Genomic DNA, 12,579 nt, shown 5'->3' on the forward strand with positions numbered 1-12,579 from the left:
TGTATGTGTGTGTACATTTTGTTGTTGAGGTCAGAGGATGATTGCACTGCTAGATAGATGTGACTGCTGTGTGCCATATAACATAACTCAAACGAAACAAAGGGAAACAGTTCAATTCATCTTTCTTTTCAGCAAGGCCACATTTGCTTTTAACCCTCACACAGAATCTGTTTCTGTATGTGCTTGTAAACTGACTACAGTACCTGTGTGTATGTGTGTGAAGTTGTACAGTTGTGGGCATGTTGTGCTTGCCTCGTTTTTCTCCCACTGTGTCTATAATGAAAAGCTAAATGGCCTGGGTTAGCAATGATTAAAGATGGACGGCTACCAAGGAGGAGAAGGAGAAAGCAGCGGTCGGGAAATGACAGTTTGAGGCAAATGACAGCTCTGCTATGTTTCGGATAAATGGATCGCACAGCTATATTCAGCCTTCTCCATCAATTATTCAAAGACCCACCGACAAGACAAATCCCCAGTAACTCAGGTTTCTCTGCAGTGGTGGTAGTGCATGTTTCTACCCAGGTGACATGATTCACCCATTTCCTTTTTTAGATCCAAGTTTCAGCAGCTGAGAGCTATTACATGTTCACATCAGCCAAGGTGCCTCTGTGAATTAGCACCTCATTATTAGCAATGCATTAATGACCAAGGGTGTCATGGCCTCCATAACAAGGAGGCTCTTAATCTGATTTTGCCGATGCTGTATCGCCCATGTTTCTGTCAGTGTTCCTTCCTTTGTAGGGAAGAAACATAGCGACAGCTGCAGGCCAAGAACTCTTTCGCAGCCTGTCTGTGAGTGTGTCTGTCTGTCTGCATTTGCATATAGATCATGTGACATGTACTTTATGTTCTTTTGTCTGTGTTCATATACAGGGGTAAGATTGTAACAAATCTTAAAGTGTGTTGTTATAAATCATGGGTGAATGGTTCATTTGTTATTTATAATGAGTGTGTGTCTATTATACTATGAACCTGTAGTTCTGTCATGTAATAAGGGCATCCAGAAATGCTGCATTTTGTGTATGTAATTCTTTGTTAGAGACAGGACAAAGTGACTTAACCTTTTCTTTCCTTTAGAATAATTCAGTTTGTTTCACATTTAAAAATGATTTGTAAAATCTGTCAGTTTATGGCCTTCTGGTTTTGGTGAGCCCTTGAAATTTCCTTCAGTACCACCATGCGGTTATTAATTTTGTTTTTGGCTAAAATGTCAACAGGTATCAACATTAACTATTAACTAACATACTATTACATCTGGTGCAGCTGTTTATGGCGTCCAGTGAAACACTGCAGAATTTTGGGATTGTGCATGCTGTTCATGGTCCACAGACATGACTCTGGTCAACCTCTGACTTTTCACTTTGTACCAGAATGATCAAACTGTTACTTTGGACACATCAGCATATAAACACTGTGATTTTAAGCATATTGCGATATTGATGTTAGCATCGAGCTAACTTCTCAGAGCTGCTAGAATGGCTGCAGACTGCTACTCTTGTTACGTACGGGCAATATAGCCATGAACACTATAGGACTTTTCTTTCCTCTTCTCTCCCTGTAGGATTCCCCTCCACCCAACAGTTACAACATGAGTCAGACATTTGAGAAGAGTAATGGCCACTCTTACTCAGAACCCCGAAGTCAAGGTGCTAAGAGACGGCAGAGCTGCTTCCTCTCAGCTGCACCGCGGGATAATTTCTTCCTGCGATGTGACCCCAGCGTGCCAGGTTTCACACACGCAAACACACATACTGAGCAGCATCACTCTGTCTGTCTGTCGATCTATCTAAGAGATCTTATCTGTCTGTCTATTCATTGAATTTTCCTTTTCAATGCTAAACATTAGGAAACTGTATAGACCCACCTTTTTGCCATCTTGCATTACAATTAGGTTCATCTCTGTGGGTCTCTAACCTAATATTTACCTCAATTACACTCCCATTGAAAAATGTTGTTTCAAAATTGATAGATTCATGACTTACTTGGATAATTTATGACTAGCCCCATTTCACCAAGGGACTCAACCCATGAGGCACCCCAAACCGTTTAACCAAAATGCAATTTGCATATAAATAGATTTGGACTGTTTGCAGTAGTGTTTCTTCTTTCTTACATACACACACACACACACACACACACACCAACTGGAACAGATATGGAAACACAAACATTCATGCACACATACAGACTCACATTGAGAAACACTCCCATGATATGTGCATAGTAACACACATGCAGTACAATCATTTTACCCATTATTGAGTTTGCATGAGGGAACATTATATTCTTCAGCTTGCTGGGTCCCCCTGCAGTCACATTTCTAATAATGGTAAGTGCATTTAACTACTCACACACACGCAGACACACACTAGAAATAACTCAAGGTCTTTTTAACAGGAGTGTCTTATTTTTGTGTTTTCTGTGTAATTTGAAAGTCACCCTACATTTATGTTGTCATAAACTGATTGCATTTAGCAGCTGGGGCTGATAAGCACCTATTGCTGTCTTACTGTAAAGCTGTTTTCGAATACTGGATTGTTGATGGCCTTTTTTAAAAAAAAAAAAAAAACTCATCATACAGTAATTTTAAATGCATGGAACACAATCTGTCACCTTGGGGCTTCATTGAATAATTTCGAAACCAGTTGTCAAAGTTGTTTCCATAATTCCTAAAAAGTTGGATGTTGAGCTTTAAAAAAAAAAATTAAAAAAATAAAAACTCTATGGAAACAGTGTTGTGTAACAGTTAAACCCCTTAGGCTTAGCTTCTTTATTTTGAGGACAGTTTTCAATTTTCAGAATTTAGTGTTAATGTTTCCTCTTAAAATAAAAGTGCTTTATAAGGGGTTTGCTTTTACCTGTCAGTGTTTGAATTTGGGTGTACAAATAAAACATTGGACCTATAAAAGAAATCATAGATTCATTTTGTTTAACAAGATTTAGAAGTAGCCACCTTTTGCATATACACGTGTGCTTATGACTGTATTTATCCCTAAAATACTGTCCATTTTTAACTTATATAGATATACATACAGGCATATCTGCTAGAGCAACTTTTCTGTCAACCTTGTAACATTGCCAAAAGCAATAAGGTGCAGATGCTCCTGATTTTCCTGAATTTCCCTTTGGGGATGAATAAAGATTATCTCACTGTATCCCCACGAGCACATGGAATAAAAGTTTTTGGCTTTTTTTGCATCTGAATAGTTCCTTTCCTGCTTAGCTTGTGTGCGAGCTGTGTTTTTGTGAATGGAACTTGTTTCTATCTACACACACCTATCATCATCTTTTAAAAGTTCTGGATTTAAGAGTGCAAACTCTGTAACTATTTTAAAATTTAATATACAGTACTCTTAACCCCAAAAAGATGAAAAACATAAATACTTCAATAAATTGCTGAAGTTCAAATTTTGCATGGGACATCCAATTACATAGTGAAAATATGAAAAATGATGATGATGGATGATGTACAGTATCTACAATCCTGTGGTTTTCTGAAAATATATTACAAATGTTGCTATGGTTATGAAAATACAATATGAGCCAGGCCTGTAGGTTTTTACTTCATGCAGTCACTTTGTATAGCCCTTGTGTGTTTGTGAGGTACTCCAGCGAAACTTAAACTTGCCTGTTGCAGCTAAATATGAAATGTTGTAGTTGAAGCTTTGTTGTGCATAATGCATGTGTGTGTTGTTCATCAGGCCCTGGCCAGTACAACCCCAGTGTGAAATCCTTGCCTCAAATGGCTCTGATCTGCTCCCGAGAAGATCGATTCAAAGTCTCCGGGAACACAAACCCTGGACCTGGAGCTTACCAGGTGAATATACTGTTACTGAGTTTTATTTAAACTATTGTAAAACATTTTTACTTCCCACCACACACTCACTCATTGTACATGACTGCAACATCCAGTATGTTTGTGGATGTGTGTGTATGACTAAGATGTGATGTGAATATTGGTACACAGAATTTGCTGTGTGTGTTTGTGAATGGAACTTGTTTCTATCTACACACACCTATGCATGGATGAGAAGTCACAGATATACAGTATGTGTGACAGTAGCTTATGTTGTAATCCTCTGAAAACCTATAACATTCCTCTCTTTGACCTTCAGCTATGTGGAAGAAATTGATTGCTTTGTGAAAATAAACAAATAAATAAATAAATAAATCGAAACTTCGATAATTTTCTGCGGTTTCGACCCTTCTCTGTTTCTCCAATGTGGGGCTGAAAGACGCAGCTCCCTTTTCAGCATTTTACTTTTTAGGTAAATTTTCTCTTAATTGACTTGCCTGGTAAAATGTAATTGGGAAAAGTGGGTTCAGTTTTAGTAAGTGTAATATTGTTTAATGCAGTCACCTTAGACTGCTGACGGAGAAAAATGCACTTTATAGTTGCAGCATAATACCGTTGTAATGAATCCTAACCAGAACCTAATCTCTCTTTGCTCCATTTCAGTATGTTTTAATAGGAATTACAGCTTTGGGTTATAGCTGCTGGTGAATGTGTGTGTGAGATTATTGAAAGAGTCCATGTTGCTTCCAGTCCTTGCTGACTTTGACTGGTGAACATCAAAGACAAAACCAGAGTTTGATTTAAACCTCACTACACAGTTCGTCATCATGTTCATGTCCATGGGTGTAATGTTATCACAGAGCTCTTTCTTCTCGTTTTCTGTCTGCCAGTCTCCCAGTCTGTCTCACTGTGGACTTATCTGTTCTGCAGCTCACACTCTGTCTCTTTTCTCCTCCTGTGCTCTATAATTCCTTTTGGTTATTTTGCATAAAAATTGTAGCTATTTGGATTACGGCACATGAAATCATGCACTCATATTATGATTAGTGGGCTGACTATTAATGTGTTTTGGGTGTTATAACCAGTCTGGGCCAGATGACAGATGACAGATAAAGTCATACAATGTGTGGTGTTGAAAGATTGTCCTCTAGTCTGTTTGCTGCACATTATATCCTTTTAATTTTTCAACCTCTAGTCGTGTGGTGCATGGGTTACTTGTTCACATACATTAGGATGCACATAGATGCATGACGACTGGACCTACACTGTCAGAACAGTACAATGCAGTATGCAGCAATGCACCATCAAAGCGAAAACAAAGGCGACTTCTTGCTAATGAATGTAGATTTCAAACTTTGCCAAACAGCTGATGAACAAGCATGGTGAGGCATGAACAAAGCAGATCACCTAATTGCTCATTCTTTAATTAAAGCCACACACCATTTCACGTCATCAGGTTTCAGTTTAGAGCCACAGCTGAAACTGATCCTTGATGACTACATGTCTCTGCATGTTCCTACTATTCTTCGTGTTTTTTTATGTAAATTTCTTCACAAAACTGTTTTGATAAAACCCCATTTTTGTTTTGGTGCAGGAACAAGCAAAAATCCATGTTCTCAAGGGATTTTGGGGGGGTTACCAAGCAACACTACTATAATCACAGTCTACCTGTCATTCAGTCTGTTGTCCTCATTCAGTGAAATTGTGCTTCTTTCCGACTATCAACACTAAGGTGTCTGTCTATGTTAGTGGAAATAGGTATTATGTGTGGGACTCTTATTAGGTTGCAAAGCTATAATCTAAGCTTTAAGAGCATGCCCTGGTGTGTGAGGACATCAGCGTGCATCTCTTTATAACTACTAAACCTCAGTAATAGAGACAGAAGGCCGTGTATACTGTATCTTTTTCTACATATATTTTTATAACCTCTATTTTTCCTCTGTAGATGCATGCTTGTGGATGTTCTTTCATCACAAAAAAAATCTGTTTTAATCAGTCCCACTTTCCTTCTCATCATGTGTCTCTGCTTCTTTTCTCTGTGTTATAGGAGAAAACTTTAGCTAGTAACACCACTGAAGTATCTCATATGGAACTCCTCTCGGCTCCTCTCCTCTCTGAGTTAATAGTGTTCATCATTCATGAATAGCATTCATCTAAGGCATTAAATTAAAAGTAAACCCAGAATCCTCTTTTTTAGTTTGTCAGGTGTTTGTCTGCAGCCACTTTATACAGCAGTGGGTTAATGTTGGGAGATAATGGATTCATTGGTATAAATGTGTTAGTTTAGCTGCACTTTTTTAACAGAGCTAGAACATCAGTACCAACCTGCTTTATGAAAATAAGGTGATAATAATGATACCAACTGTAGAACTGAATTTCAGACTAATACATAAGGACTTGCATCCTGGGTTTGACTCCACTAACTGGCCTCTTTGTGTGGAGTTTGCATGGTTCTCCTGTGACTGAAGCACAGTTGTAGCTAGTGTATACACATGTGTATAGTACCAGAGGCACTAGGAACAACTTTGTTTTTAAACATTAGTTTCCTGTTCATGTAGAGTTCAAACATATGTATAAAGACTCTGTACTCTAACAAATATTCATGTGTTATAGAGGCTGTTGCCTTGAATTATTAGTGAGGCATCTCATGGCTCAATTTAGCTTTAGGAGGTTCACTTCAGCTTTTTCCACTGGAATGCATGTCTAAGCTCTCGTCTCTGTAATTAGCTGTGTGACTGTGGATCTATACGACACCACAGGCCATACAAAGTTAAAGATGGTGTGAACTTGTGGTGTGAGAAAGAGAGATAAGAGAGCATGGAAGTAAAGCAGGCAGGGAGAGCAGGTTGATATGAGAGAGACAGAGTGGTGAGAGGGAGAGAGGAGTGAGGGGTGAGAAGGAGAGAGGAGGAGAGATGGGGACAGAGGTGAGACTGCGATGAAAAGGTGGTAAAAAAAACATAGAGGTGGAAATGCGGAGAGACAGCAGCAAGTCGAGCAGCTGAAGAGGGTAGTTAAATTCAACAGTTGCAAACATGTTCTGAGGGCCTGCAATCTGAAGCAGACGGCCACATAATGGAATAGAAGCTATTTCAACATTAGTGTGTGTGCACGTGCATCCATCCATACATGTGTGCGAAATGTCACACAGCTATGTACTTAAGTGGCATTAGGCCATTGTGAGGGCTCATTTAGCGTTTCCATTAAATGCACCATGTCAGGTACCCACTTCTGGAAAGCAGGCTTGATTACCTTTCTCACCCACAACACTGTTATTAATTGGTTGAGCTTGATGTAACCGAGAGACGGGTGCGGATAGAACATGCAAATATAAAAATACACAGTAAAACAGACGTCGAACAGAAACAAATATTAATTAAATACTGTAATCTTTGTTGATACATAAAACTGCCAAGTGCAGAGCAGATACAGAGCCAAAAAAAGGAGAAGCTTAAAGTTATTTGATATTCACTATGAGTCAGAACAGAAGGTGTCCTTAACACAGCTGACATTTCATCAAACCTTCCTCAGGGTGTGCTGTTTATGTCTCTACATGTGCTTCCTCCATGTGAGAGCTTTATATGTCTGCTTATCACCCTTCCAAGAAGGACACTTAGCCACCTGAGACCATCTCATCATGTTCTCAGAATTTTCTTATGGAGACAGCAAAGTAATATTCCTTATATAATTTTAACACACCACTTTCTATATAAACTTTGCATGTGTTTGTTTTCTGCTGTTATGTGAAGTTTGCATATAATTTGGAGAGGTACAAACTCTTAGTACAGGTTGAAAAACTCACATGAACACACTATGTACTTGTATGGATGTATTTCCTTTTCAGGTGTACTGAAACCCTAAAATGGATTAAAGAGGATAAAAGGAATAAGCAGTAGATAATGGACGGATACATGGACTTTGTGTATCTGTGTCGTGAACTGTGTATGTGTGTGTACATAGTAAGATAAAGGTGCTGCTTTGTGTGTAGTGAATGTGCAAACTTGCATGCATCTACAAAGAATTAGCATCTTGTCTTGCTGGCGAATGTGTGAATATACTATATATGTAAGAGGTGAAGCATGTGCTACTTTTCTGTATGTGTCAAGTATGGTGTGTGTATTGTGGGAAAGATTTTTCAGTCTTCTGTGCTTGTTTGCAGACTTGTACACATCTGCATACATAATCAAGCAGCAGCATCACCAACGCCGTGCATAGATCCTCTTTTCTTTCTTCTCTCTTTGACCTGGTGAAGCATCCCATAATCTCCCTCATCATTGCCATGCCGTTGATGTCGTCACATCCAAGGGCTCTTCCCCATCTCTTCGACCTCCTGGGCAACCCTGAGGGTGACCCAGAGTTGAACCCACAACCCCTTTTTTCCATTAAGATCAATACAGAGATCTGAGCGGCCTCGCCGATGTTCTAAATCCTGCTGTGGCCCCTCTGGCATACTGATGTGTGTATGTGCACTGGGAGGTTAGAGGCATGAAAAGAGAGACTTGATACTATATGAGTTGGATTCCTTAGGCAGCATCTGCATGGGAGGGATGTTCGATTAAGCATGTGTTCATACCACATACTGTTTGTGCATATTTGCCTGTGAGTGTGATTTAATTTAGATTTTGACATTTTTTGATTAGGTGATTATAATGTCAGACTGAAGTGTCTGAAGGGTTGTATTTTTGTTGTCTTATTTTAGGTTTCCTTTACCAAAGCCTGGAACAAACCGATTCATCATTTGCATGTACTATTGTGTTAGTTGCCTGTTTGTGAAACTTTAATGGCCTCTTTCTCTTGAAGCACAACAGAAAGAGTGGAGCCCAACTCTTCATGTTTTGTACTTTGGGCTGATTATTGTAGTCTAATCCTCTGGGCCACCTATTGTGAGAGATTGGGTCTGTGTTTTTGTGGCCTGTCCATTTCTGGAATAAGCTGTTTCACAAGAAACTAGTATAGAGTTTATGTGTGGTTTTATTACATCATTAAATGCAGCAAAAACCAGAGTGATTTGTGGAAAATCCCAGAAAACTGTTGATTATTCCTGTTTTACATTCAAAGGACAGCTCCTTACCTCACCATACTGTTCATTCAGGAATTTATTCACTTATTCATTTTTGTATGTTTCCTTTCCCTATACTGTATTTCTAAGTCTTAATTACCTACAGTTTGTTCTTTATAACATCTGTGTTTACACCTTTTTGCAGCTGCAAATTAATCAGTCAGTGTTTTCTCAGCTTTTTAAAACACTTTATATTTGCATTTATGTGTTACTTTGCACCTACACCACGCAAATATATATTTGCATTTTTCTTATTTTTCTTTTCTAGTCATCCCTCGTCTTGTTGTGTTTATGTCTCTGCAGTTCAATCCAGGTGTCATGAATACGGTACTGAAGGGCACCTTCAACGTGACGCTCAATAATCCTCTGGCTCCCTGCTGCTCCCCCTGTGTTGCCCACGCCCCTTTAGCAGCCCACAAGGCCATTAACACTAACACACCCTTCATTGCCAACAGCAGTTCTTAGAGAGTCTCTTTGTGGGTCTAGGTTTAAAGGGGAAAGGTGAGTGGGGCAGAGGTCACTATTAAGGTTTTCATTTTTTTACTTCAATATTTATGGTTTTATCAATTTCACATTACGTGACCTTATTTTCAAAAACACAATTGAAAATTTAAGCATATTAATTAAATGAACTGAACTGTGGTGTGATGTAGATATTGGAATAGTAATAATTCATACTGAAGCTTGAGCTTTGTAACAAACTGCTTTAAGATAAATAGTGATAATGACAATCACTGAACAATCGTAGAAATACTTTGAAGGTGTTTCTGTTGGCATCGTTTCTTCTCCTTGCCAGTTGTTGTTGTGTGTGTGTGTGTGTGTGTGTGTGTGTGTGTGTGAGAGACTCAGCCCAAAATTTTCTATCAAAAAAACAACGTAGATCCCTAGAGCTGTTGTTTTTGTAATAGTCTTCAGTTTTTCAAGTGTTAGAAATTGCCCTCACAGTTAATTTCACAGTTAATTTACTAATTAGAGCAGCTAATAACTTGTGACTTTTTAAACCAAAAAATGAACAAAACAAAATGGTGACTGGTGACTTCATTTCTTTTTTTTTTTCTTTTTGTTTTCTTTCAGGCAGCAGTTTGGAAGAAGCTCTTTACTCAGTAAACTCATACAATGGACTCTGCATATACAGCTAATAGTTTCCTCATTTTTTACCTTCCCAAATGACAAGCTTGACACACAGCTTAAGTTGTTTTTGTGGGCCAGCTTCCTCTGTATAAACCACTTTGTTGATCAATAACATTTTAAAACCTATTATTGTAAATATTGTCTGAAGTCTCTGAAATCATGTTACTCTTAAAAAAGACATCACATCCAGAAGGTACTCTGTTTTCCTAAAGCAGCAACCAAAATATCCAGTGTGACATTGATTAGGCAAATGTTAACAATGAGGGAAAGTTTTGCTATAGACAACAGATTTTACTATACTGCTCATACTTACTGACAGGAACCCTGGGGAAGTGGTAGCACTGGATCACATTCATTGAGCTTGAGTGGTCTTAGGCTCAGATTGTCAGATATCATGTTTTATTTAATGAAAATGAACCAGTGCATTAGACAATTTAAAAAAATGCTATTATAATTTGTAAAGCTGCACAGCCATACATTATTGCTCAGCATGCATAAATCATGAAGCCATTCATTATGTATGTTGGTGCTGACTACCAGAAAAACAGGTGTGAAAGTCATGTAGAAGACTCACAACTTATGTTTTGTTGTTAAGCACATTAGCCTCATCTTTTGTTTTGAACATGTGGAAAAACACACACATGCTGCAATGTATAGGAACACACACAGAAACCAAAAGAAGCAACTGCGTGGAAAAGTACATTCTGCTCTTGAAGTTTAGGTGTGATAGCTTACCTGTAGCGCCAATATCGTTTTTATGGTTGGTGAATTTAACCTGAGCATGCAGAGAAGAGATCTGAGCTGTGCCTACAACATGAAATATTAAATGCACAATGCTCTGATGCCTTGAAAAACCTGCAAGAGATTCTGGTCAATAATTAGTAGAGAAGATCTGTTATCTGAAAGTGTGAGTGATTGTCTCATCTGTTAGAAAAAAATGCTCAGATAATACTCTGAAATTGAGACATTTCCTTTACTCTCATATGTGATGTGTCTTTAAATAATATCTTTATCTTAGTTGAGTGTGTTCAGATGTAGTAGAAAAGCCAGCCACTGAAATCTCAAGGTCTACCACTGACCAGGAGGGGTAAAATCAAGGACCTTGATGTATGTGTTGGAAAGTCAAAACATGCAAAGTTTACAAAAATAAGGCAGGTAAAGCTGAAGGTAAGAAGGTGTATGTGAAAACGGCTGAAAGGTGAATTGAAATGAGTTCCTGACCTTGCATGTGTGGTATCAGAGAGGCAGAGATGGTTGGCTGTGATGAGGTGATGCAGGCGGTCCAAAGTGTCAGATAAACCACTTTTACTTGCCGTTACCGCTGGAGCGTGGTAGATTTATGCCCCTTTTCTCAGCTGATCACTTAACATAAATCAACTGTACGTGGCTATGTGTGAATGTGCATCTTGAAGATAAAGACAGGGAGCAAACAAGAAGTGTTTAAGCATCAACAGACAATGAACAGATGACACTGTCAGAGCAGATCTTGTTGTTAGGATGGAGGGTGGTTATATCTGATGTGAAATAATCTTTCTAATGAATCACTGCCTGACTCCCCACTTCCTGTGCAGGCTCTCTCTTTGTCCTGCTACGTTCAAAGTGTCTCTCTGAGTGTTCAGAGTAACAGGTTTGACAGAATACCATGTCTCTGATTGTTCCTGTGGGCCTTTTAGCCTAATGAGGTGTTTACCCCCGTCATTATTCAGCTGGGAGCAGGGCAGAGGGATGGGTGGGGGGGGGGCAGGGTGGAAAGAAAATGCTAAGGTATACAGCAAAATAGAGACAGAAGAAGGCAAAGAAAAAAAGAGAGTAAAGGAGAAGAGGTTAGTGGAAATTGAGAAAAAAGTGTAGGGAGTAAAGATCAGAGAGCTGAACGAAAACGAGAGGCATAGGAGGAAAGAAAGGCGGAGAGGAAGGGGAAAGAGCCTGGTGTTATTTATGCCTCCCTCGGCACTCGTCTTTACCTTTTTTTTTCCCTGCGAGCTGTTTTACATCAGCGATCTAATTAAATCAAATAAATCACAGTGCGCACACACACACACACACAAGTACATACACACAGCCACAACAGCCCTCTCATGATTTTGGGATTGTGAACATCTCCCCTTACACCCTCCACCCAAGATTGAATAAATCTCGATTATGGTGCATTACACGGCACATCATTCATGTTGTTTATAGGTCTAAAATATGCAAACAGACCAGGGGCATAAAAGTGATCAATGCTCAAATGAGCCCTTTTCTGTTCTGTTCTCATCTCTCACACGGCACCAGGCGCCATCACTTACAGATGTCTTGTGTGTGGGATGAAGACGTATAGGATTGTGTCCTTACATTGTCCCCACGTGATGGCTATTTATATTGTCTTTGAGCCCAAGCATCCAAAAGGCATTTTTATTACCTCATTTACTAAAGCACTCTGTCTTTGCTGTTAAGCCATTATTAAATCTAATTAGCTGTGTCAAACCTTAAAGCTGAGAGATCTCTTGATAATTGTAAAAAAGCAGTAAGTTAATCAGTGTTTTTTTTTTCTTCATCACACTGGCACTCAAATACATGAAACACAATTAAACAGCTAGCAATTGCTAAAGCT

At 38.9% G+C, this 12,579-nt stretch overlaps 1 protein-coding gene across 3 annotated transcripts in view; it reads left to right on the plus strand.

Annotated features, from left to right (window-relative positions):
- Positions 1-10,122, plus strand: part of stpg2 (sperm-tail PG-rich repeat containing 2) — a 47,881-nt gene extending 37,759 nt beyond the window's left edge. For all 3 annotated transcript variants that reach the window (XM_026320887.1, XM_026320885.1, XM_026320886.2), the window contains exons 11-14: positions 1,562-1,727; positions 3,702-3,817; positions 9,159-9,356; positions 9,930-10,122. In XM_026320887.1, coding sequence (XP_026176672.1) covers positions 1,562-1,727; positions 3,702-3,817; positions 9,159-9,320 — 444 coding nt within the window. In that variant the 3' untranslated portion in view covers positions 9,321-9,356; positions 9,930-10,122. The remainder of the gene's footprint in view (positions 1-1,561; positions 1,728-3,701; positions 3,818-9,158; positions 9,357-9,929) is intronic.
- Positions 10,123-12,579: the final 2,457 nt, after the last annotated feature.

The sequence above is a fragment of the Mastacembelus armatus genome, chromosome 9, assembly GCF_900324485.2.
Source record: "Mastacembelus armatus chromosome 9, fMasArm1.2, whole genome shotgun sequence".
In the NCBI taxonomy this organism is placed as follows: Eukaryota; Metazoa; Chordata; class Actinopteri; order Synbranchiformes; family Mastacembelidae; genus Mastacembelus; species Mastacembelus armatus.